Source organism: Benincasa hispida, chromosome 10 (genome assembly GCF_009727055.1).
Source record: "Benincasa hispida cultivar B227 chromosome 10, ASM972705v1, whole genome shotgun sequence".
Classification (NCBI taxonomy): domain Eukaryota; kingdom Viridiplantae; phylum Streptophyta; class Magnoliopsida; order Cucurbitales; family Cucurbitaceae; genus Benincasa; species Benincasa hispida.
In genome coordinates, this window is record NC_052358.1 from 39,956,310 (window position 1) to 39,984,207 (window position 27,898).

A 27,898-nucleotide genomic window follows, 5' to 3' on the forward strand; every position below is an offset into this window, starting at 1 on the left:
TGCAACACATAGTGAAGTTCAAATTTTTAGTAGATGAAATTAAAATCGACTCACCCACTTAAGAATTAAGTTTATGGATTAAACTCAACTTATTTAGTAAATCTAAAATTAAACCCCATCCCTCATGTAATTCTCTAAAAATAGGCCCCCTCTCTTATCCCGGTCAGATTTTGATGAATTGAATAAAGTTTCCTCTTTGGATTTTACATTACCATGTTTAATGCTTCCTTGTGGGCATTGATCTCAAGGTCTTTCTACAAACATGAGCTTTGGTATTGTTCTTTTGGATTGGAGTCTTTTTTTATGGTTATGTTCAAACTCTCTTTGTTTGGGCTTATTTTTTTTGTGGCCTGTGCATACTTTCATTTCATTCACATGAAAGTCGTTTCTTACTAAAAGGGGGAAAATGTTTGTCAATTTTGGTTTCTTGCATTTGGTATGAACATTGAAGTTCTCTCTTTACTTCCTCTCGATTGCAGTATCCAACAATGGCATTGGCTCCTTTAATGTTGGAAGACTATCGAAAAGTGCTGGTTGATCGAAGGGGTGAAGCAGAGCAATTTACTAATGATCATATTATGGAGTGCATGAAAAAAGGTAACATAATTATGTCAAGATCGTAAATAGTGTGCAATTTGTCTCTCTTGGTTGGGAATGTGATTGTTTAGGCGGCCACAGTATAAGTGTTATCTTTATTTCTTTAAAATGGTTAAAACAGCAAAGAGTTATGGTCCATAGAGGAGTATGGTACATGTCCATGTTGATTAATCTCACAATGTGATTTATTTATTTATTATTTGTCTTTTTTTAAAAAACAAGAAACAAGTATTTTTATTGAAGTAATTAATGCTTCTTCCTGGTGCTCTCTTTCCAAGTCTTTTGCAGATTTCTTCATTCAAGATTTATGCTTAAATTGGAATGTGTTTGTTTTTCGATCCTTAGTTCTTATATTGGGATGTTATTGTACTTCTTACTTTATTTTTGTTTCTGAGTATTTTGAGCATCAATCTCTTTCATTTTTTCAATAAAAAATTCCGTTTCCTTTTAAAACAAAAAAAGAGATTAATGCTGTAATTGTATCATTACACAAGGGAATGAACAAATAAAAAATAAAGGCAATTACAAAGGAAACATAGGGGGCATTTAGCACGTAGAGTTGAGTTGAGTTGAGTTGGTAATTATTATAGGAGAGTAATTGGGAGAGTTGATGCGAATAACGAGGTGAGAAATGTGAGTTAATGTGAAAAACGAGGTGATAAACCTCTTTAATAATTGGTGAACCAAACGGTGGGTGGGTTTTTTTTACCCACCCAACCTAATCCAACTTGGGGGCCAAACACCCCATAAAGACATCCCAATTCAAACAAATGTCATGTCATATAAAGAAAAATTAGCAAAAAACTTGGAAAAAGAACCCACTTCTTTTGGAAAAGGAAATGAAACTTTTCATTGAGACTACTGCTCTAAGATACAATGATCCTCAAGAGGGGAGAATAACTAAGTAAACCAAAAATAGATAGTGATAATTACAACAAAATAAAAAAATCTTGAGGAATCCCTTCAATCGTGCAGATTCAAACCAATTAAACCAAGGGAGATACTTGTCTTTTAATAATTCTTTGATTCCTTTCCATCCCTTTAATCGTGCAGATCCAACAACTAGCTGAAGAACATTATCCTTGAACACATTTAAGAAACCCAGTATGTATTAAAGAGAGAAAAAAACTTGAACTAGTTCTTCAACAAATAGGAGCACCCAAACAAGATATGGAAAAGATAATCCCCATCCTCTTGGAAGATCCAATCAACCTAAGGATGCTCAAGAGGGACTGAAAAAGGTGAATCTTCTAGATTTGTCTGAATGCATCATATTCCAGTTTCTAATGCGTAGAAAATTGACACACAATCTGTTTGTGAATGTTGAAAAGAGATAAGATGAATATTGTTGGTCATGAATTCATCTACTGAAGGTATGCTCTCTCCTCTCTCCTCTCCCTTCTTCCCTCTCTTCTCTTTTTCCTCCCGACCTTCCTCTGGCTAGCCTCCCCTCCGGTCAAACTCCATTGCCATCCAAATCTCATTCTCGCCTAGTTTCCCAGTCTTTCAAGTTCTCATACAAGGTCTTCAGGGGCATTGTTGATCATGGAAATCAAAAGTAGTTGTATTATGAATATTTATTTTGGCATTTGGCATGAGTACGACAGTTTTATCTTGGTAGATTCAATTTTTAAGAGGAAGATTTCTTTTTCTTTATCTTCGCAATGGTTTGAAGAAAGTTTAGTAGAAATGCTTCAGTCTCCCATCAAAGAATTACTTAAAAAAAAGATAGAAATGAGTTGGAAGTGATTCAACTAGCAAAATTCCGTACTTAGAAGGGCTGGTTTTTGGAGTGTGCTTTATGGCCTGTTAATGGTGGGAGATCAAACTTACATGTTCCAACTGGTTCTAACAAAAAAGGTTGGCTTGTATTCTGGGAAATGTTAAGTGATTTTCTCACTTCTTTTGGAAGTTTTCAAGCTAGTTCGGACTTGAAGTTGAAGGAGACTTTTCGGCCTAATAATCCGAGCATTGAAAGAATGGATAAGAGAAGCTTTGCTGAAGTTGTTTCAAGGGATCCTTCCAGCCCATCAATCTTGTCGTCACCCACTACAAGGGTTGATTTGGATACATTTTTGTGTTAAAAAATTTTCTGTTTGGGTTCGAAAGGAGGAGGAGCTGGTGAATGTTCAGCTGGATACTGTCTTGGTAGTCACTAGAATGGAAGCACATTACTCGTGGATGAGGATAAAGCTGGTTCTTGAAGATTTTTTTTTTCTCAGATTCCCTTGTCAATTAATCCATTTATGGATGGTAAGGCTTTGATTACGAGAGCCAAATTTCTCAAGTCTCATATGCTTATAGGAAAATGGAATGTCTTTGACGTTTTACACCTCAAAGTCGAGTTGGTCCAATTGGCTCCACTTCAAAAAGGAAGTTATCAAGAGTTATGGTGGTTGGATAAAAATAAAAGATCTTCCATTACCTTTTTTTGGAAAAAAAAACAGTTTTTGAAGCCATTGGCAAGCAATTAGGAGGTCTATTAGCCATTTCTTCTCAAACTTTCAATGGTCTTGATTATTCTTCAACATTAATAAAGATTGAGAAGAATTTGTGTGGGTTCATCCCAGCTTCTATGGATATTCAAGATATTATTCTTGGTGTTTTCTCTATCTATTTTGGAGATTCCGATTTTGAGGAAGTCCAAAGCTCAGATTTTTCCATTTGTGATAATTTTGAGTTTGATAATTTCTCAAATTCATTAGATATTTTACGAGTTGATTTAATTCTCAAAGATGTTGACAAAATTCCGGTTTTGTTGCGCAAACCAGACGGCTCCCCCTTGCATGGAAATGACATTTATTGCAAGGATAAAATCTTGGAAATCAATCAACAGAATTTTCTCTCCCCTGCATTTAATATTTTGGATGTCCAGTGGTCAGATTCTCTCTCTTCTTTAATGGCGGGTGCTGCAGCTATAATTGCTTCTCCTTCATCAGCTCCGAAGGAGGATTTAGTTCCATCATTTCCAGAAAAAAAAAAAAAAACAGAGGAATTTGGAAAGTCTCAAAGACTCTTTCCAAAAGCCGTGCCTTTTCCCAACATTGAAGGAAACTCGAGAGTTTTATTGGAAAATAACTCTCTCACTGGACGAGAACAATTAATTAATGCAACCTTCATTTTTCCCCCGGTTTCAATGGAGTAGATCTATCTTCAGCATTTAATTTAGTGGCAAATAGCCCCATAATTTCAGTGACAGAGAAGAATAGGTCAGATTCTCAAGCTCTCAAAGCTCCTCATAAAAAAAAAATAAAAAGACCTACCTTCATGCCTTCTTATCAAAAATATTATTCTCGTAAACATGGGGTTGCATTTTATCAAAGGATGCTTAATCCTAACGTAATTGAAGTTTGTTGCACTCTTGCCCAAGTTCCAGCCATAATTAGGAAACAGCCTGAGGTTTCTTGCTCCAACCATGCTGTCACTAGAATGATTATTCCTGTTCCAAATGGAAAATTCAATTTAACCAGGGAGGTTCCGTCCATTGCAAGTCCTAAAAATCAAGTGTTAGAGATTTTGATGACGACTCTTCGGCAAGTGTGGGCAGTGAAGAAGTGGAAATTTTTGTTCCAAATTCGGCATAAGAATAGGAAGATATTATTTTTGGGAAAGAGGTTGTAGATCTCTTTCAAACTCCTACCTTACAAATAGTCACCACAGATGCTTTCTTGTAAGTTCTCCTTAATTAAGTCTCATGAAATCCCTTCAAAGTTTTCCTTCTTAATTGAAACTTGCGGTTTGAAGCTCGGAAGGGTGATTCATCGCAATTCAATTTAATTTTTCTGAATTGGATTTTCAAGTTTTTATATATTCAAAAGAGTTATGTGGTTGTTCTCCTGAGACTTATGGTTTTGATTATTTTGGTTTAAAGTGTTTGATTATGTGGTTGAAGTTTGGTTCTTGTCCCTGCTAATATGATGCTTTTCTTCTTCAAAGCTTATTTGGCGACTTTCTTCTCTTTTAACTGCTGGTTGCTAGAGTATTTCTTGTCTGTGGGAGTGCTTGCTTATCTTGGGCTTGGGATTCCATGTCATGGGTTTTTATTTGTTCAGAAAACTTGAAAGTTGTATTTTTTGGCTCCTCAGCAACGATTTCTTGTTCTATCAAGCTTAAAGTTGGGGCTCTTTTCTCATCAAACATTCATTGTTGCAGAGGAAGCTTTTCTTCTATTTGTTCGGGCTTGTTCGAGTTTAAGTATTCTAGAATTTGGGTTTCTCTTAAGTTATGTGTTTAATTAGATTGTTTTACTTTTTCTCCAGAGTTTTAGTCTTAATGATGTAATTTGGTTCTAGACTTGTATAGGCCTGCTTGAAGTTTTTTCTTTGTTTCCTTTCATGTAATTTGAGTATTAGGCTCTTTCATTATGTCAATGAATAGCCTTGTTTCTGTTTCGAAAAAAAATCCCCATCCTCTTGACAAAAAGGACAAATTGATGGCAATAAATAGAAAAAAGCAACTTGTGTCAAAGAACTTTGGATGCATTCAGACTGCCATCAAGAATAATCCAAAGCATATTCTTTGGACTTTTAAACTTCCAGATGGCCCAAAATAGATCCTTGCAACGGAGATGCACAAGCAAATTTTCTTGATCAAGATTTCATTGAAAAAATAATAATACCAAAAGAGTCTAATGGCCATGATCATGCATCTTCAATAGAACCGACATTTATAGTATCTAGAAGACATGAAAGATCTTGCAAAGCAATGATATCATCATCTTTCAAAAACCTTAAAAAAACTGGAGTAGAGACCGTGATAGCAAATGAGAATCCCATAACTTCGAAATTAAGCCACATTGAGAGGTGGAGATGGGAAAAAACTGAGGAAAACGAAGTTTCAAAGAGGTATCTTTGGTGATTTTACAGCTAATTATCTAATTTACAACCAACATGTCCGTTACCTGATTTTTGGTCATGGACTTTGGATCCTTCTTCGTTCTTTGTTAAATCCCTTTTGAATGATTTGGTGGGGGAGATTGAGCCTATTGCCAAAGATCTTTATTCTGCTATCTGAAAGGATTTTTACCCTAAGAAGATTAAAATTTTCCTTGGGAGCCCAGTCTTGGTGCTATTATACTACTGATTGCTTGCATCACCGAATGCCTTGTATATCTCTCGCCCTCTTGGTGTATTATGTGTCAGTGCAGTTGTGGATCTCCCGCTCATCTTTTTGTATACTGCTTTTTTGCTTCACATTTCTGGCACATTATTTCGGATGCATTTGGTTGGTCTTTGCCATGCCCCAACTTACCTTTGATATTTTCGGGTCTCTTTTGGTTGGTCATCCTTTTGGTAGTACGAAGAAGATGATTTGGTTGGCTCTTACACGTGCTTTCTTTTGGGATCTTTGGTATGGGTGCAAAGGCCATATTTTTAGGGACTCTTTCTCCACTTTTGATAAATTTTTGGATTTGGTTTTGTCTACTGTTTTTTATTGGTGCAAGGATAAGCATCATTTTAATCATTTCAGCTTGTTTTATTTAGTCTCCAATTGGAAATGTTTCTTGTAATTGCCTTCTATTTCATTAATCAACGAAATGTTTCTTATTAAAAAAAACCTTTAATCGCAAGTTTTGCCCTTTGTTTGAAGTCTTTTTGGTTGGAAGGATCTTTGTCTCATGAATTTTTGAGGTGGTGTTAAAGTCTCACATAGTTTTTGAAATCCTGGTCTCTCTTTGCTAATTGCATTGTCCTTGTTGCTCTTTTATTTTCCTATGCATCTTTTGTTTTTACAAGGCATTCTTCCCATGTGTTTTTTTATGTGGCTTGTATCCCAAGAGCATTATTTTCTTTTCATTTTTTTCAGTGAAAAGTTCCATATCTTGTTCAAATAAAGAATCAAATTGCTGCCAATGCTTGGAAATGCTGGTCCAAAGGCTTCGAAGTCTTGAGCCATGTTTGCCAGCCATATGCCAACCAAATTGAGATCCCCCATGAGTGCTAATGATTACCTTTCTCAAAGCAGAATGAGGCTGATGCATGAAATGCACATCTACATTTTGCAACTAGTGCCAAATTTCAATGCTTTAAAGCTTCAATTCCTAAACCCCCATCACGTTGAGGTTTAGATGCTAAGTTCTATCGCAGTGAGTGAACCGCCTTCATTACCTTTTCAAAAGATTTCCATCAAACACTCCAATTCCAAGCTCAATTTGAGAAGGAATAAATGTATACTGGAAAGAGACATGTAGTAAAGGGGATACTTGAGATAAGTGAGTTGCTAGCTTGTTAACTTTTTGTCAAGTACTGATTGCCAAAAAAACGAGGACTTAGGATGACCACTAAAGGGAAGGCTGAGACAAAGGAGAGGTAAAGTTACCACCTTACAATTGAGCCGCCTTGACACTTCAGACAACTTTAAGTCTTCCAAATTTAATCCACAAATCGTTAATTTCTCCCCCATAACTTTCAGACCCGAGCACGATTCAAAATGAGCAATAGTTTTAATTAACATAACAAGCACCACATCATTATATTTACAAAACAGTAAACCGTTGTCAGCAAAATGGAGGGTAGAATGAATTTTATCTTTTTCCACCCAAAAGCCTTCAAATGTTGTATAGTAAGCTCTCTTTAGGGGTACGGTTTTTGTTCTTGGTTTATTTGGTCTTGCGTTGTTTTTGTCTGATTCCAAGTGCTTTTGGATTTGGCCTTCTTGTGCAACTCTTACTTTGCATTTATTTATTTTTTCATTAAATGAAACTTGTTCTTTTCTTTTGATTGTTTTCTTTCTACCTAATATACATAGTGTAGAAGGAGAAACCTTTAACTGAATATGGAAAATTGCTACTTTATGAAATCCTCACACTTCATGCTCAGTTACTTGTTCGTTATTTATGTTTGTTCCCATTGACTTAATTTGATGATTGTACTTGCTCAAATTGAGTTCTAGACTGCATTATTGGAAGTTGTGTATTAGGTACCTTTTTTGTTTTTTTCTTTTCTGTTCTATTGTATTTGATGTACATCAATTGCTGTGTCATTATTTTTCCTCTGTATCTTAAGATTATCTGTCATTGATCTTGATTCACCTGCAGTTGTACCTGTGGATTTGAAGCAGACTATACAGGTTGATGAAGATCTTCAAATTCGTGCTTACTATGCTGGACATGTATAGCCTCTTTTGATACATTTCGTTTTCTAATTTTGCATCTCCTACTAATATAAGTTGGAGGGGAATTTGTAACCTCCTTGGTTATGATATCTCTTCCCTCTGGCCCCTAGCTGTATACACATTTTGGTTTTAATATCCTCTACTCTTTTTAATTAAAATAAAGAAAGAGTTTTCAAGTGCATGAGCTTTGAAATTCTCCTGTATTTTCAATTTGAAATTGGTCATTGATGATTTTGTTTTTGTTTTCCTGTGCTAATTCCTTTGTTTTTTGGGTTTTCTTTTTTTTTTTTTTAGTTTATTTTTTGGCTTGCAAATATGGAGGCTCGATGAACCATTTCAAATAAAACAAAATGCAGGAATCTGATGCCTGTGCTTTCTATGGAATTCTATCTAGTTTCCTAGAATACATTTTAGGTGAATGTGAGTTCACATGTTGGACATATGTATTTATTTCACAAGAAGTCAGACGTAAATGAGAAGGATAACATTGTTTAGGATGTAGTTTGAGTGTGAAATTCCATCGGATGTGACAAAAAGGTGATAGTTTGAGTAAGGAATTGTAACCTTTTGGTTTTTTGTGCTTTTCAAATGTAAAAATTTACATATTATTTTTTTTTTTTTACATCGGATATGGGCATATGTGAATCCAGTTATTAGTTGCTTGCTGTGTATATGCATCTTTATATCAATCTTCTATTTTGTTTATTGTGGACCACCATATGGTGTCGTTCTATCAGCAACTTACGCATGCACTATAGCCCATAATTGTCGACTTGGTTCTTAATATTTCTGTCACTGTATCTACTGTTGATGATTCTTTGACTTCTGCTCAAAGTTTTTTCTTGTTGCTTCTCGTAAACTCTCTCCATCAACACTTCAACTTTAAATGCAGAATGTGCATATTTATATTTTAATCATGTTCTTAAGGTTTTAGGAGCTGCCATGTTTTATGCTAAAGTTGGAGATGCTGCTATGGTATACACAGGAGACTATAATATGACGCCTGATAGACATCTGGGAGCAGCTCAAATTGATCGAATGCAATTAGACCTTCTTATAACAGAGTAAGAAGTAAACATAAATGTTTTACATGTTATAGTGTTGGTTATGCACTGTTTAAACTTCAACTATGCAAAACAATTTCTTCTGATTCTTCATTTCTCTCTTTCAGAGGAAAGCTAGGCAGTAACATTGAATCCATGATCTAATTTTACCTGGAAATAAATGGTTTCAATTTTTATCTTCTAAGCATAGCTTAACTTGTTAAGATCTCATATCTGTTTTTGTTCAAATATCCACTCCCACGTTACTGAGCTCGAAAAATAAGGGAAGAGGAACTTTCTATACTTACCAAGAACCTGGGTGATGTACATTTTAAATGATCCCCAAGGCACATCAAATACAAGGAATTGAGTGACCATGAAGGATAGGATAATAATTTAATATCATCATACACCTATGACCTATTTGTAACTTGGAAAATAATGACGGTCATAATGAAGTATCTTACGTCAAATAGGTTTGGATTGGACTTGAAATAAATGGGTTTTAATACTCCCATCAAGTTGGATTTTAAATGTTGATCGAACTCAACCAGTCCTGATGTAGCCTATATCTTAAAAGGCTGGAATTGCTTTAGCCTTATTTTTTTTTTTGGTATTTTCAATTAATGGTTTAATTAGTAGTTGGGAATTAGTCCTGATGTAGCCTATATCTTAAAAGGCTGGAATTGCTTTAGCCTTATTTTTTTTTTGGTATTTTCAATTAATGGTTTAATTAGTAGTTAGGAATTAGTTTGACGGTTTGCGAATTAGTCTAAAGAAGTAGCCATTGCTTGGGTAGGTTGTTTGTTAGATAAATAGGTTGGGGGGCTTGACTTGTAGAACTGCTACAAAATAGTAGCTAAAGTACTAGCGGAGAGGCTAAAAAAGGTAATGCCAAGTATAATAGAGGCTTCACAAAGTGCTTTCATTGAAGGAAGGCAAATATTAGACCCAATCCTCATAGCAATGAAGTGGTTGAAGATTATCGTTCTAAGAGGAAAAAAGGGTGGATTTTAAAACTTGATCTAGAAAAAACCTTTGATCGTGTTGATTGGGAGTTTCTTGAAAAAATCCTTGTTGAAAAGAATTTCGATTCAAGATGGATAATGTGGATGATGGGTTGTATTTCTAACACAAAATTCTCAATTTTTATAAATGGAAGACCTCATGGTAGAATCCAAGCTTCAAAAGGCAAGGTGACCCTCTTTCTCCTTTCCTTTTTCTATTAGTCAGTGAAGTCCTAAATGCACTACTATCCCAGCTTCATGAGGAAGGCAAGTTTGAAAGCTTTATAGTTGGCAAAGATAGAATTCATGTTCCTCTCTTGCAATTTGCAGATGATATACTAATTTTCTGCCAAGATGACAAGGAAAAGCTTAGAAACCTAAAGAAAATAATTGAACTCTTTGAGTGGTGTTCTGGGTTGAAGATTAATTGGGAAAAATCAGCCATAAGCGGCATCAATATTGACCATTTTAAGCTACAATCAGAAGCTGCCATTCTGAACTGCAAGGCTGCCTCTCTTCCATTCATGTACCTCGGTCTTCCATTAGGTGGCTACCCTAAACAATTGGCTTTTTGGCAACCAGTGATTGATAAAATTCAAAGTAAATTGGACAAATGGAAGAGATACAATCTTTCAAGAGGAGGTTGCTCCACCCTTTGTAAGTCGGTTCTTTCTCATATCTCAACTTACTATATGTCACTTTTCTTGATGCCAGAAAAGGTGATTCGAGTTTTAGAAAGATTTTTGAGAAATTTTTTATGGGAAGGACATTCCGGAAGCAAAATAAATCATTTAGTAAAATGGGACCTTATTTCTCGTTCTCAAGAAGATGGTGGTCTCGGTATTGGTGGCTTGAAACTCAGAAACCAAAGCCTTCTAGCAAAATGGGGGTGGAGGTTCATCAATAAGGAAAATTCACTTTGGAGGAAAATAATTACAAGCATCCATGGAAGAAGTAAGTTTGGTTGGCACACCAATGGTAAAACTACCAGCAACCTTAGAAGCCCTTGGATCAACATCTCAAGATCTTGGCTAAAAGTAGACTCCTTGGTAGCCTTCAAAGTAGGTAATGGTGAAAGGGTAGGTTTTTGGCGTGAACCTTGGTTGGAAATTGTTCCTTTAAAAGACTCATTTCTTAGTCTTTTCTCCATCTCCACCAAGCCCGAAGGCTCATTACAAGACTATTGGGATGAGACATCAACTTCTTGGTCTTTCCACTTGAGAAGACTGCTAAAGGATGAAAGCTTTCCCACTCTAAACTTAATTCGCTTCCCGATAAAAAAGGTGGTCTTTAGAACCAAGTGGGATTTTTTCAGTCAAGTCTCTTGTAAAGCATCTATCCTTCTCCTCCCCAATTGGACCGCTATTAGAATAAGCCTTATGGAATTCCAAGAGTCCTAGAAGGGTTAATATACTGATTTGGATCATGCTGAATGGCTTGCTTAACGGTGCAGATATTCTTCAAAGGAAGCTGCCTACTCACTATATTTCTCCACTGGTTTGCTCTCTTTGTTGGATAAACTCAGAATCTCTCTCACACTTGTTCTTCTAGTGTGTTTTTGCAGAAAACTGTTGGATACATTTATTTAAGTGCTTCAATGTCAGCTGGGTTCTAGACAATGATTTTAAGGCAAATGTGCTACAACTTTTAATCGGTCCAAAATTGAAGAAGAATCCAAGATTACTTTGGGTCAATGCAGTTAAAGCTTTGTTATCAGAACTATGGTTCGAAAGGAATCAAAGAGTGTTTCAAGACAAAGCATCTATTAGCTCCTTTAAATTCGATAGTGCTCTTAGCAATGCCTCCTTTTGGTGCTCTCTCTCCAAAGCTTTTAAAGATTTCTCCATTCAAGACACCAGTCTCAATTGGAACGCCTTCATCTTCCCGCTTTCTTGATCTGTAACTGCCTAGTTCTGGCATCTTTTAATTTTCAGATTATCATTTTGTTGTATGCCTTTAATTTGGCAAGGTCTAGTCAGATTTGTACTGAGCTATTGAATTCCTGTTCTACATTTTAGGAGATGATGAGAATGCTATGGAGGTGTCAACCTAGTTGAGATGTCCTGGTGCATTTACTGATCATTTTTTATTAGTTTTGTTTTTTAATGTTTGTTTCCTTTCATACACTTGTAACATTTTTCATTATCTTAATGAAGTGGGTTGTTTCTTGTTAAAAAAAAAAAATACTATGTTTTTTACTTTTTGGGATAGGAAACAATAACCATTCATTGATATGATGAAATAGGACACAAAAGGTCCTATGTAATATTTACAAAAAGCACCACCGTTGATTAGTCAGTGCTGTAAGGCTATAATTACAAAACGTCGGTGATAATTTGCTTCAAATGATAGCTAAAAGAGATGTAGCTTCTATATAATAGCCTATCACAGTCCTTGTTCAAAAGATGCGAGCATTGCACAATCCAACCAAAGATTCCAAAAGATAGAACGAATGTGATTAATCGATGAGATCTCCTGGCCCATTTTAAGAGGATGCCGCTGGAAAGTAAGAGAGATAAGATAGAGAATACCATCTGATCTAGGAAAACTCCAACAAAAAAACATCATGTAGATGATTGCAATATTTTGATGCAAAAGTGCAGTGATTGAATTGGCAAATCATTGTCTCTTAACTATTGATACTATTGATATAGATAGGAAAACAGCTTGGAGAGATGTATACCTGTGGAGATCTTCGTTAAAACTAGTTGTTGTGCAAAACCTGATGTAGGGCGATCCCTTTAGTTTTCTTCTTATATTGTAAAAGCTCTCTGTTTTAGGTTTTTTACTGCTTGATTGGCTAAGTTTTTTTAAGTTGGATCTTGTTATGTTTATCTTTTTAGCAAGTAACCGGTCAACTCCCTTTTGCCTATTTAAAGAGCCTTTTGTAACCATTTGAGATCAATGGAATAAAGTTTTCCTCCAAGAATTTCTTCAAGATTGTTTAGTCTTTATCAAAGTGGTTTCAAAGAACTTCGTGAAAAGAGCCTGATGAAAAGGGCCGAAGCTACTCCCTCTAATGCGGAAGCATCCTTTTCAACCCGGGCATTCGACCAACACCATGACTGGAATGCAACAAGCAATTGACCAGCTCCTTGCAGTTGAATTTGGGAAAAGTGTTGTCCAATGAAGTCCAGAAAAATATAGGAAACCATATCCAACAACCAAAGAAGTCACAAGGTGTCCCTCAAGACTTGCAGAAAGATCAAGATCAACCAAGATTTCCTCCAAGAAAGATGTTACAAGGATCACAAGGTAATTTTTTCCTGAACCTTTATTCAAGTCATTCTTTCCCTACTCAAAGACTGATAATTCAAGGTCATCCTCATCCTATTTTGGGAAGCAACTCCGATTCATCAGGGGAATATCATCCTCGGCATCTACCTCCTCACCCTCCATATCAAGAATTCTATCAGCACAATCAAGAACCGATTCAAGAAGTCCGATATACCAAGAATGTTTACCAAGATCAGCATCAAGATTACCACAGGCTACAATATCAGGGAGGAACCTTTTGGAAATAAGATTCTGGCGACAAGGTGAAAATCTACTTACCCACTTGCAATGGCAGAATGAACATTGAACACTTCCTAGATTGGGTTAAGAGTGTTGAAAATTTCTTTAATTATTTGGGAACCCCTTAATAGAAAAAGGTTAAATTGGTTGGCCTTAAATTAAAGAGTGGAGCGTCTGTATGGTGGGATCAACTACAAACAAATTGAAGGAGCTATGGAAAACCACCTATCCATAGATGGCCAAAAATGCTTTGTTTAATGGAGAAAAGGTTCTTGCCAAGCAATTATGAAAGAATATTGTATAATCAATTTCAACATTGCAAGCAAGGAATTCGAAATGTGGAAGATTACACAAAAGCATTCCAAAGACTTAGCGCCCAAAATGACGTTGCTGAGAATGAAAACCAGCAGATTGCTAGGTACATTGAAGGATTAAGGAGCGACATTAAAGAGATAAGTTCATTTGCATCCTATGTCTTCCTTGTCTGAAGCAATCTCTATTGCCACAACAATTGAAGAAGATGAAGCACAAAAACAAAAATGGTGGGTAAATATAAGAAAGAATTCGGATAGAGCAACCATTCAAACAAAAAGACTAACTTCAGATACTTCTAAATCCAACACAATTTCAAGTACTTCCCAAACGAAAGCAAAGGAAATTTTTTCAACCAAGTTCAAATTGGATGATAGGGGAACTTCTAATCCTTCTACTTTCAAAAGTTTAATTCGTATAATAGACCTAATCTTGGGAAATGTTTTAGGTGTGGTTAATAAGGGCACTTTTCTAATGATTGTCCCCAAAGAAGAGTTTAGCTATTCAAGTAGACAATGAAATCTCTGAAGAAGACGAAGGCCCTGAAGATGGGTTTTTTGTACGGATGACCTCATTTATGAGGCCCAAATGAGAAATGGTCACCTATAGAAAAAGTAATGGAAAGTGGCCTTTTGCTGATTTCATCCATGTGTGAGTTTACTGCTTTGCCCTTGTGATGCACCTTGCGCTCCTGCCACTACCAAGGAACTCAATCCTTGATGGCTCGTTACTTGATCCTCGATTACTCGTCACACGATCCTCGATGCATAGTCACTCGATATCCGGATACATGGTCACTCGATATGTGTGTTATTGATATGTGTATACTCGATCATAGCCATCCGTACTTGATACTCGATTAATGTATACTCGATTATTTTGAATTGCCTGCACCCATCGGAGGACTTGTGCTGTAGTTAATGCTCATGTATGAAAATACACAAATTGGGGAATTTTCTGACAATTCTCACTATTCTTTGAAATCAATTTCTTGAAATGTGAAGAAAACCGTGCAATGTACTACCATCCAATAATAATGTTAGAATGTGGGACTTGATCATGCAACCATAGTCGTCTGTAGGGTTAGGGGATACAGTTGAAGTAGGTCAAATCTTCTTTAGTAAGAGTGATGTGAAGATGAGGTTAGCAATGTTTGCCATTAAGCACAACTTTGAGTTGTGGGTTAAAAAATTGAACAAAAAATTGTATATTGTTCGGTGTTTACACCCGACTTGTAAGTGGGCCGTTTGAGCAATTAAAATGGATGAATGTGATATTTTCAAGATCACAAAATGCATGCCCAATCACACATGCTCGATTGAAGTATTCAAACATGACCACAAACAAGCTAGTGCATTCGTTATTGGTCACTTGATGAAGGACAAGTTTGGCGTTGGTCGTGGGGACAAACCACACCATATTATTGAGGATATGCGACATCAATATGGTGTCAATATTAGTTATGACAAGGCATGACATGCGAGAGAAACTCTTGCAAGGGGGACGCAAGAGGAATCATATGCCCACTTGCATGCATATGGTGAAGCTTTGAAGATAGAAAATCCTGGAACTGTGTTTGAGATCAAGCTTGAAGAATCAAAATATATCAAATACATGTTCATGGCACTAGTTTAAGAGGTTTTAAGAGTTGTCGATCCGTGATCATTATAGATAGTACCCACTGACATATGCAATTGTTGATAGTGAGAATGACCGAGCCCTAAAGTGTTCATAACGAACCTTAAAACAACAATTGGAGACTGCCCTAACCTCGTATTCGTCTCAAACCATGGACAAAGTATAGCTAATGTCGTTGATGCCCTATTCCCTAATTCTTATCACGGACTTTGTACTTACCATTTGAGAAGGAACGTGGAGAAATACTTAAAGGACGAGTCTCTTAGAAAATTGTTTAATGGTGCTTGCAGAGTGTATCGAGAATCAGAATTCAAGTGCCATTAGGTCCAAATAGTGAACTACGACGACGGTTCACTTGCAAGATATTTAAAGGATGGTCATATTCAGCATTGGACATGGTGTTACCAGTCCGGGAACCAATATGATAACATGACCAACAATAGCGCCGAATGCTTCAATGCTATTACCAAAGAAGCCCGAGTGTTGCCAATGACTTCGTTGCTAAAATACATAAGAGGTCTACTTCAAGGTTGGTTTCATGAGAGGCGAACAATGTGGTCTAGTAGTATATCGACACATTCAAAGTATGCAGAGGAAATAATGGGTTTAGAGTGTGACAAAGCTAGACGATACCAATAAATCCAATCGATTGCTATACATTTCATGTCAAGGACGGTGGATTAGATGGTATTGTTAGCCTTAACACTTGAGAATGTAGTTATGTAGAATTTTAGTGTTTGGAGATTCCATGTTCGACGCTATTGCTGTAGCTAGAGAGTGCAATATCAATCCGTTTACTCTATGCAGCAGATTCTATAATGCTAGCATACGCGGAGTCAATAAACCCGCTTGGTCATGTATCCGAATGGAAAAAGCCACCAGAGTATACCGAGGTAAAAATACTCCCACCAAAAAGAATGGTACATGTTGGTAGACGAAGGATAAACAAGATATCGTTTGCTGGAGAACATGTCACATTAAAGAAATGTGGACGGTGTGGTCAGTCTGGACATAATAGACAAAAGTGCAATGAACCACTTGATACGTCTAAATGCAACAAATAGGCAAGGACCGAGACTCAAAGGACCCAGACAATGACCAATATTTTATAATTTAATACTCAATTACGGTACTCGATGCATGTTACTCGTTACAAGATACTCGATGCATGTTACTCGATACATTATTACTCGACAATACTTCATAAAAAATACTTGATCCAATGACTTTATTCGATATACGATACTCGTTATACCATACTCGACGCAAGTTACTTAATACACGATGCAAGTTACACGATACTCGATGCATGATACTCAATACACGACACCTAAAATCATGTACACTCGATATACACACAGTTGCTTACTGTTGAAAAATTGTTCATATAAGTATGGAAATACACAAATTACTCATATAAAGTTAATAGGTTCATACATTTACAAAAATTAAAATTTACATAGAAGAACTAATAAAAAAACTGATCGGCCCACAACTCGGCACCATACTACAACCTAAGCTCATGCATTTTATCTTGCCGTAAACTCTCCAGATTGGACCTGGTCACCAAGTATTCGAAGAACTTAAGACAAAATATCCCACAGTCTAGTGTATCTGACCCCTATAGGAAGCCTATATTGACATGGCTTAACCTCTAAGGACTATGTGCAAGGTTGCAGCATGTAAGTTGCAGAAATGTGCTAGTGAAGAGAGAGTGATGCATAGGGGCCTAGGAATGATACCAGATCTTTCTTTGTGACATACTTGGGGAATGAGTCATACAAAAGGATGCGCCCGAGGTTCATGTCTATCACCAACATAATCCAGTGTTGCTTATAGTTGAGTGGGCTATAGTTGTAATCGACATCTGCCCATCTAGTCTCATGTTTAACTACCAATCCGAGCACATAATCGACATACACGTGCTCTTTCTCCTATAATTTAGTAGCTTCTTCATGCGTTCTCTCATATATGGCGTGGAACAAGCTATCTGGACCTCATAGGTTCAAGTGACTCTGCAAAATAGATAACAATGAGCTCCTCAATTGGGGGCACATGCTCGTCAATAGGGAGCTCATGAGATTCATAATGAGGAGGGTAAGTCTCATGCTCGTCAATAGGGAGCTCGTGAGACTAATGCTCATCGAGTTATGGCTCGTGGGATCGATGCTCGTGACTCTCGTAGTCACTGGAGTGACTATGAGCATCCTCATCATGGTGTGATCTATGTGTCTTTGAGGAGCTCATCTCAGCATCAATGCGCTTGTATGCGGGTCGTTCATCAACCCTAGTGTCCTTATACTTCCTCTCCCTATCCGACATGACCAGTGGTGTGGGTGTGATTCTTGTCTGTACAAAACAACGAAGAATTTGTTAGTTATATGTGGCATTCACCTTAAATCCAAGTAAATATTGATGTAATACACTAACCTGGCCAATGAATGGATATTACCTGGAATGGATGAGGAAACCCCGGAGGTTGTACTTGACAATGTTCTTATTGTTCTTGGACCTTTTTTTTTTATAGTTATTTGCCTTGCCACTCAATCCTCTTTGTAGTCCAAGTAACATCCTCTCCCATAGCATGTTTCCCCAATCCATGTATTTAAAGTAATCCAAATCCTCCACATCAATTAATAATGTCATGTCAACATTTACCCTCGTCTTCTCCCTCCCCATTATGCCCAATTCAGTAAAATAGACCAATGTCATCTTCACAACATCCATGTCGTTATCAAACTCCATCTCCTTGTACACTGTCTCTAAGGTACCAATGTGAATGCCCCCTACAAAATCATTCTTGAAGTACCTACTACATAGTGATCCAAGTGTTTCACCCCTCCTCACAACTGTTGGATTAGGTGACTGCCACAATCCCGTCACCAATAAGAAGTCTTCTTTGGAGAATATAACAACCGTACCATTCAAATTGAAGGTCATTGGATCCTTCCTATCGTCTACAACCTCCCATAATAGAATGTAGTGGACCAATGGACTATTGAAGATAATGTCCATGTCCACGAATCGCCCAAATACCGTCTTCTTGAAGAGGGAAAGCTAAGTGGGAGTAAGCTTCTCTTTCACAATCTTGTTAGCCACCTCAATGTGAGAGGATAGGTTGGTCGCTTGGCCTGGGAAACGATCTTGGGGAGGAATCTTGAATTGTCTAGCCATACTGCACAGAATAACAAAGAACACTAGAAATTAATCATTTTGTTCAATACTCGATACTCGATACACGATACACGATACATGATACATGATACATGATACATGACTTTGTGGTGAGACATTCGGTGTTAGCTAGCATCCATAAACTGATGAACGCCGACCGCTGGAAACTGACGTGTTGGTGATCGGTATCGGTTTTGGCCAAAAATCGATGCCGCTCGCATGATGATCACCTCTTAGCACTATTTCGAACCAAGTGCAACATTAATGGTAAAGTATGTACAGCCATAGTAGATAGCAGAAGCAATGAAAACGTAGTCTCTAAGCAGCTAATTCAGGCACTTAAATTAAAAGTTGATCATCATCCCAGCCCTTATAAAGTTAGTTGGATTGAAAATGGTGGAGTGTGGTCAACCAAATTTGCCAAGTTCCATTATCAATTGACAATCACTACAAGGATCAAATCATTTGTCATGTCATTGAAATGGATGTGTGTCATGTACTGTTAGGAAGACCATGGCAGTATGACAGCCAGTGCACATAGAAAGTGATGATAGATACAAATTTGATTGGATGGACAAGAGAGTCCTCTTTCCTTTACAAAACACCCCTACTACTCGGTCTGTGATTGAATCCAACAAACAAAATGGCCAATTGTTTACATTTTTATCCAATGAGGCAATTACACATGCTTCCACCTTTCCTTTAGCTGTGTTGGTTAAGGAAGCGCAAAATCCACTTCTAAACTCCCCAGTAGACAGCAGGGTTCAACAATTGCTAGACCAATTTCCTACTCTTTTGGACCACCCATACGATTTTCCCCCTCTTTGGGAAAACCAACATAATATTGATTTTATTCTAGGCTCCATATTGCCCCACTTACCTCATTACAAAATCAGCCTATTTGAATATAAAATCCTTTGTGACATATGCAACCCTAAACCCCAAACCCTAAAGAAATATATTCAACCAAGCTTCAGTCCATGTGTTATCCCAACTCTTCTAGCCCCTAAAAAGGATGGGTCATGGCGCCTTACCTAGAAATTTAGATTTGATAGATCAATTGGCCGGGTCCCAAGTGTTTTCCAAAATAAATCTTGCTAGTGGGTACCATCAAATCCAGATCCGACAAGGGGATGAATGGAAAACTAGGTTCAAAAACCAGGAAGGCTAATTTGAATGGTAGCTCTCCAACCCAATGCAACTAAAGTTTTTCCTCCAAAGGCAACAACCTACCCCTTGCTGTTGGTTGAAAGTCTCCTTAGGAGTCTTACAGCGACTTTTGAAGACATTCAGCGGATCTTGGGTATAATGGTGATACAATTAGAACAACTTTCCGCCAAACAACCACTGGATATCTGTAAAGCAAAATTAACGGTTAACCAATCAAGAAGAGGCCAACAACCTTGCAACAGCCATCCAAGGGTGTGATCATACTTCTTCAAATGATGCCAGGGTAGCAGGATATCCTATTCAAGTACCAAGAATTCAAGAACCTCAAATTGCAACCAAAATTCCTTTTTTTTGATTTATTCATTTTACAAGAAACTGAATTCTCAAATGAAGAAGATTTTATGCAAAGGCTCCTGGGAGAAACAACAAATATAAGAGCTGATAAAATGAAGAACAAGGAAATCCCAATATCTACAAGTAGAAAGTTTGTCCAACTCAACTGTCCAAAATGGTTAAGGAGATAAACCTTAAAAATGTTACGGGTCAAGAGCCAAGATCAAAATAAAAGACCCAAGTTGGGAATTGTTGGGTTTTATCTTGGTATAGGAATGTTTCTCCCTTCTGCAACTACAAGTTCAAGATACTTGGCTTTATATCGATAAAATGAAAAGTTTCTAATACTCAAGGAATACAAACTCCTCAATGGAGTGAAATAAATAAGAGAACCAAAAGTGAAGATTGTGAATTTCAACAAATCAGCGTGCATCATTCAGAATTCTGCTCAAGATCCTTATGCTCATTTCGATTTGGCTCGTCTCAACTCTCAAGTCCTTTTATTGGTGTTCTCTTTGGAAGAATTTTGAAGGGTTATTCAGGGTATATATAGTGGTTGGGATGCTTTCATCATTCCTTTTTAATTCTATTTTTGATTTTTGGTTCAGTTGTATTTGTTGATTATTTTTTGCTTTGTCTTTGTTTTCTGTATCCTTGTATTTTTTAGTATTAGTCTCTTTTGATTCCCTTAATGAAGAGTGTTGTATCCTTTTTTAAAAAAATAATAATAAATAAAATAATGAATTACCACTAAGTTAAACACCCTTGTACTCAATTGGGGAAGTTTCTTCTTATTTTCATTGATGAGATCCTCTCCCCTCTTTTTGTATAATTTCATATTATCAATGAAATTTTATCCAATAAAAGATGGTCATAGTTTAATTAATAATGTGGGTATCGAGTCGAAGGCAATCATATAGACATGGAAATGAGTCCAGTCTTTCCCGTTTCTACTAAGCTTATTTATGGTCTTCAAGTTAAATAGAGGAGAGTTCCTGTTCCTGATGCTTTTTCATTGGTATGGTACTTTAGCATTTGTGTTCTGCAAAATATTTCTATTGTTAATCTTCCAATGTTTGTTATTCCACAGGTCTACATATGCAACAACCATACGTGATTCTAAATATGGTCGTGAGAGAGAATTTCTTAAAGCTGTATGTATAAATTAAACTATCAAAATTATTTACCCAGATTTGCCTTTTCTGCACCTTAAACGTTTTTAATTAGAAATCGGATAAGTTGGATTTTCATTTATGTTATGCATACTGGCACAATAATAATTCAGGAGCCAATAGGACATAAGGTTTACTGAAGTTGCATCATGTCTCAATTACAACTTGGCATATAGTTGATATTAGGGATAGACTTCAGAATGATATATTTTATGTCCCTCGGTGAAGGGAATGAAATATTCGGTTTTGTTTTAGCTCCTGTTATGTTTTAGCTCCTGTTTTGTTTTAGGGTTTATTTTGTGATGGTTCAGACTGTAGGTTGATTGATGCCTTTTTGTGTAGGATATTGCATGTTACAATTGTAGACTAATTTATCATAGTTGAGGACCAAGATATAGGATAGAGTCTGATTATGACTTATGAATGGCTATTGAGCATCGACTGGTGACTTAAATCCATTCTAAACTCTAAATTGTTAAATAGATGCTGAATTATTTTAACTTTAAAATTCATAATTTTTAGCGATGGAATTATCTGAAACAAGATATTTTTTCTGTATGATTTGATGTAGGTTCATAATTGTGTGGCTAGTGGAGGGAAGGTCCTTATTCCTACTTTTGCACTTGGACGGGCTCAGGTACTTTACTGAATATTGGGTGTGGCTTTTAAATCTTTTACTGCAATCTGCATCTCTCATGATTAATTTGCTCACGTTATATAATACCGTTTCAGCTTTGTTATAAAAGTTTCCATTATGAGCAGGAACTCTGTGTCTTGTTGGATGACTATTGGGAGCGCATGAATCTGAAGGTTCCGATATATGTTTCAGCAGGTGCTCTTTGAATAATAAACTACTATTATTCTATTAGATATCATATAAATGATTGACAGCTTTTAGCTCCCTGTTTCCTCTTCATGATTTCCAACGTCTTGTAAGTCCATGGTCTGCTTCAATAATCTTCTGTCCACAATTTTGTCAATAAAGTTGACATGCGTGTTAGGAATTTATTGAGAACTGCAATTGCTGAGCTGCCATGATTTATTATCGAGTGTTTAGCTCAATTAGAGCATTTAATACACCCTTTAGTGAGCCCATCCTTGATCCTTCTATTTGTCTCACAAATGATGGTGAGCTTGGGTGATGAATTTTTGTAGAGATTGAACTATATTGATGGCTTGATATTCATTTGCTTGGTGAGGTGAGTCAGAGCCAACTCTCGATGAACAATGTGTTTAAAACCCTTTATTGGGTTTGAGGATTGAAGGGACTATGCTTGGTGGGTTATTAGCCATTGTTGTTGCTGGTAGAACTTATGGATAGAAAGCCTTCGCCTCTTTTACCACAATTAAGTGGTCTACAATAGTAGCAACAACTTTTAAAAATTGACATCTTTGAAAATAACTTGCAATTAAACTTTTCTTTCCATTGAAGTGCAAGTGAAGGAACAACGAGGATAAGGGTGGCAGAGTAATTGATGGTGATAGACAATGTTCTGCCCTGCATCTTGTGGCATGAGAAGCAGAAGGTTGGAGAACTTTTGCATCTTGTGCCATTATCAAGTAACCGTACATCCATTCTTAGTGAAAAAGAAGCAAATCATGATGTAACTCTAGGTAAAGGACCATATAGGAGAGATGGTTGAGAAATCAGTGATGTCATAGTCAATATCTAATCAACATGTCTTAAAAAAAAATTCTTATCAATGTATCCTATGTAAGAAAAGGAAATTTTAATCTGTTGTGTCATGATGAAGTGGTGTAGACAGCATTAGCATTCTTTAAAGTCACTTGCAATTGAACTTTTCTTGCCACTAAAGTTTCTTTTTGGGATTTTGTTACAAAGGTTTTGTTTTTTGTTTTTTAATAATTATTTGATAGTGTTAGTTTACTGGACTGGCAGCCCTTTCTTTAGTTGTTCCCCCTCTTTTGTGGGCTAGTTCCTTTTGGTGGCTCATGTATTCTTTCCTTTAATTCTCAATAAAAGGTTTCTTATAAATAAAACTTTTCTTGCCACTCAAAAGTGCAAGTGATCGAACACTCAGGAGAGGGGTGGTGGAGGCATTGATGGTGACGCACATAATCAACTCTTTGGTGGATGCAAAATTGTTCAGATGGAACTCCTATTGTCATGCTCCAATACAAAATAGAATAGATTATGAGTGTTCAACTGTTCCTAGTGTGGTACTTGTGAAGTAGACTTCAAATGTGAAGTCAAAGTTGTGATGGTACTAAGATGGGTAAGTTTATTATGATGGGGTGTGAAGCCTTTAATCCTAGTCAGGAGAAGCCATCTATACCATCCAAACAAATGAGCTTATAGTTTTAGGTTTAATGACAAATCCTTGCAATTTATTGCTTGGCTAAAAAGATCATTGTGCGAATTGGGAGATTTTGTGATTGATTGACTGAGTTTGTTGGCCAGCTTTGAAGTAGAAGCATATTGTCACGTTTGACTTTTTGCTGAGGAAGGGCTTAGTTGTATTAGCATAAGCAACCATACATGGTGAAGGTAGGGACGTGTTGTCATATGCTGCTCTCAGGGATAAATTTAGAGACTGTTGAGCACATGCAAGTTTTGTTTGGCTTGAGCTATGTTGTATTAAGTTGAGGAGTATTAGAAGTGCGAGAGATGCCTAAGGGTCTTCCAGGCTGAAACCTGTCAAAATAAGCAATTAGGCTTTTGTCTATTTGGTCTCTAGACTTTCAAAATTACAAAATAGTAAAAATAAAAATTCATAGCTCTACTAAGCACAAAATTGAAACTTTATAGTTCTATTAGACATAAAATTCGAATTTATATTGTACTCATTATTTGGAAATATACTCCATAACATTTTAGATTAGAAAGTCGCGTATATATATATAAATGTGTACAGTAGAAAGTAATCTACAATTACAATAAAGGACAAATAACACATATATATTATAATACTTTTCCTCTAGCTGGAGCAAATATATTAATCATGTCCAATAGGTGTACAATAGAAAGTAATGTACAATTACAATAAAGGACAAATAACACATATATTATAACACTTTCCCTCAAGCTGGAGCAAATATATTAATCATGTCCACTTTGTTGCAAAGATAATTTGTTCTTGCCCCATTTAAAGCTTTCTGTTAAAAATATCTTTCAATTGTTCTCCAATTTTCATATATCTTGTGGACACCGATCATTGTATTTTCTCAAGAATAAAATGACAATCCACTACAATGATGATCACAATGGTTCTTTTGGCCCATTGTTGGTGAAGAAAGATGAGAAAATGGCGGGAAGCAATTATGCTCTCTTTCCAAAAGTAGTTTGAGTTTTAAATTATTGGCTTATCGAAAATTTTTCATTTTCAATACGTGAATTGACTCGGTATACATGCAAGAACTATAACAGGAGGACCAGGCTAAATCAAACTTTAGCATCATTCGATAGACCACCACGAGAAAGCGTTGATACTGATAGCTACTAAATATTTTTCTTTAAAATTGTTGGGAATTGTTATGTTTCATATATATTTCTTCTCACTCTGTTCTCTTCTATAAATAGTGCTGTTCTCGACTTTTACGTTCTTGTGTTCATATTTATGCTTTCAGGTTTGACTGTTCAAGCTAATATGTACTATAAAATGCTCATCAGTTGGACAAGCCAGAAGGTCAAAGAGACGTACTCTACAAGGAATGCATTTGACTTTAAGAATGGTACTGTTTCTTCACATGTTTCATGTTTTCAGGATTGGAAACAATTGCTCCTTAAAAAAATGGCCATAAAATAAATGTTATTATGTTGAGCTTATTTTGCTTACCCGTGAAGTGATAAGGGATACAGGGGCACCCTTATTGAAATTGCAGGTGGGGGATATTTATTGAGTATTGAGGCATCTTACCATAGCAATGAATAAATTAAGAGGAAATTAAGTGGCATATTGGGAAGGGATTTTTTCATGCCAAATTACTATCCTCTTCATTTATTCATTGTTATGCCTTAATACTCAATAAATGTCCCCACCTGTCCTTCCCCAAATCAGTTTTGTGTTGTTTTAAGACTTATGTTTGACAATGATGTAGAAGTGATTTTGAGAAAATCCTTATAAAGTTAGAGCAAGATATGAGAGAACTCTGCATCTTTCTATACATTAGAGTTCAATATATATGATACATGGAAACCCTTTCTGAGAATAGTAAATTACAATAAAGGACAAAAGACATAAACTCCTATAACTACATATATACTATAACACCCCCAAGTTGGAGCATATATGTTATTCATGCCCAGCTTGTTACAAAGGTACTCTATTCAAACTCCATTTAAAGCTTTCGCGAAAACATGTCCTAATTGTTCTTTAGTCTTCACATATCTGGTAGACTCTAAACATTGTATTTTTTTTCCGAACAAAATGGCAATCAATTTCAATGTATTTAGTATACTGGGTTGAATGCAATATGAAGGGCAACTTGATTGTCACATCACAACTTGGTTGGAACTGTAGTATTGAAGCCCAACTCAATCAAGAGTTGATGTAACCACATTATTTCACAAACTAGTTGTGTCGTAGCTTTGTATTCTGGTTCAACACTTGATCGTGAAACTACGTTTTGCTTCTTACTTTTTCACGAAACCAAATTGCCTCCAACAAAAGCACAATAGCCATAAGTCGATTTTCTTCCTCTTTTAAATCTGCCCAATCGGCATCTGAAAAGCATTCAATCTTCACATGACTATGATCTTTATATTAGATCCCACGTTCAGGTGCAACCTTCAAATAACATAGAATTTGTTGTACTGCAGCCCAATGATCTACTGTTGGTGAGGTCATAAATTGACACACAATGCTTACAAAATACGTTGTCTGGTCGTGTTACTATAAGGTAATTCAACTTCCCAATCAATCTTCTATAACTTTCAGGAGCTTTAAATGGTTCTCCATCTTTTAAAAGTTGCAGATTAGGAATCATCGGAGTACTACATAGCTTGGCCCCCAATTTTCCTATCTTAGATAGCAAATCAAGCACATATTTTCTTTGTGACATAAAAATATCGTTCTTGCTCCTCATTACTTCAATATCCAAGTAGTATTTTAGCACTCCCAAGACTTTAGTATGAAATTGACTTTGAAGGAAAGATTTGATAGACAATATACCTAATGTATCACTTCTAGTTATGACATTATCATCAATATATACAATAAGTAGAATAATACCATTTGTAGATCGTCAGTAGAAGACCGAGTGACCTAATTTGATTTTCTTCATTCTAAACTGCTCAAGTGCTTAACTAAATTTTCCAAACCTTGCTCGTGGACTCTGTTTCAACCTATACAATGCTTTGCGAAGGCGACACACTTTATCATTCTCTTCGAGGTTGCTCCATATGTACTTCCTCTTGAAGATCACCATGGAGAAAGGCATTTCTAATGTCGAGTTGATGTAAAGGCCAACCTTGAGCTGCTGCCACAGAAATGAATAACCTGACATAAATGAGCTTAGCAATAGGAGAAAATGTATCAAAATAGTCAATCCTATACGTTTGAGCATAGCCTTTGGTCACAAAGCGCACTTTTAAACGAGCTACTAATCCATAAGGATTAACCTTAATTGCAAACACCCATTTACACCCGATAGTCTTCTTACTTGCAGGAAGAGATACTAAATCCCAAGTACCATTATCATCCAAGGCATTCATCTCGTCAATCATTGTAGTGTGCCAACCAAAATGAGACAAAACTTCATGAAAGGTTTTAGGGATCGAGATAGGGTCAAGAGATTTAATGCAAAAACATGTAATAGATGATAAGCAATTATAAAAGACACAAGAAGTAATAGGATAAATGCAAGAACGTTTACCTTTACGAAGGGCCATGGGAAGGTCATCACTTGGTCCGACATTTGATGACGAAGAATCTCTTGGAATAGGACACTCCTCAGGAGGTTGTGGTCGTCAAGAGTGGGCCTGACGAATAGGTGGACAATTAAGGACAGGTATCGACAGAGAAGGATTAAGGTTGGGTGTGGTAGACACAGTGGTGTATATAAAGATATTATCATCTTCCCCCTAACTCGTACTAGGTAAAGATGGAGTGTGAGGCTAGTCTTCAAGGAATGTAACATTACGAGATGCAAGATATCGTTCAAGCTAGGACAATAACATCAGTATCCTTTTTGAACACGAGAATGGCCTAAGAAAATGCACTTCAAAGATTTAGGGTCTAATTTGGTCAGATTAGGACGAGCATCCCGAACAAAGCAAGTACAACCAAATATTTTCGGCTCAATAGGAAACAAAGGTTTTGTTGGAAATAAAACATGATATGGAATCTGACCTTTAAAAACTGATGAAGGCATATGATTAATCAAAAAACATGTTGAAATTGCATCAACCCAAAAATGCTTTGGAACATGCATTTGAAAGAATAATGCTTGATGAATAATTCTATGCTTATCTAAATATGATGTAAGTGCTTTTGAAAAAAATACTCATCAACATTGTCACTTCGCAATATTTTAAGGAGAACACCAAACTGAGATAGAATCTTAGCATGAAAATTACAAAAGTGAGGAAGTAATCAGGACAACTCTTCATAAAATATACCACATCATTGAAGGTTATGAAATATTGAAAACCAGTTTTAACCCCAGATGTCAGAATGAACTAATTCGAAAGGAGAACTAGCTCGATTATCAACTCTAGGGCACGAGCTAAGACGATGAAGTTTGACAAACTGGCATGAATCACAATTTAGTGAGGACAAGTTATGAAATTGAGGACAAAGCTTTTTGAAAACCAAGAGAGATGGATGACCAAGACTACAATGAGCCTCAAAAGGAGAAACAA

General features: G+C 36.4%; 1 protein-coding gene across 12 annotated transcripts in view; it reads left to right on the forward strand.

The window, feature by feature from the left end:
* The window catches only part of LOC120088145 (cleavage and polyadenylation specificity factor subunit 3-II), a 60,981-nt gene that overhangs the window by 22,557 nt on the left and 10,526 nt on the right, over nt 1-27,898 (forward strand). For 11 of the 12 annotated variants that reach the window (XM_039045242.1, XM_039045245.1, XM_039045243.1 and 8 more), the window contains 7 exons: nt 480-597; nt 7,634-7,707; nt 8,638-8,774; nt 20,994-21,057; nt 21,647-21,712; nt 21,838-21,907; nt 24,664-24,768. In XM_039045242.1, coding sequence (XP_038901170.1) covers nt 480-597; nt 7,634-7,707; nt 8,638-8,774; nt 20,994-21,057; nt 21,647-21,712; nt 21,838-21,907; nt 24,664-24,768 — 634 coding nt within the window. The remainder of the gene's footprint in view (nt 1-479; nt 598-7,633; nt 7,708-8,637; nt 8,775-20,993; nt 21,058-21,646; nt 21,713-21,837; nt 21,908-24,663; nt 24,769-27,898) is intronic. The other variant, XM_039045241.1, reaches the window with a different exon arrangement.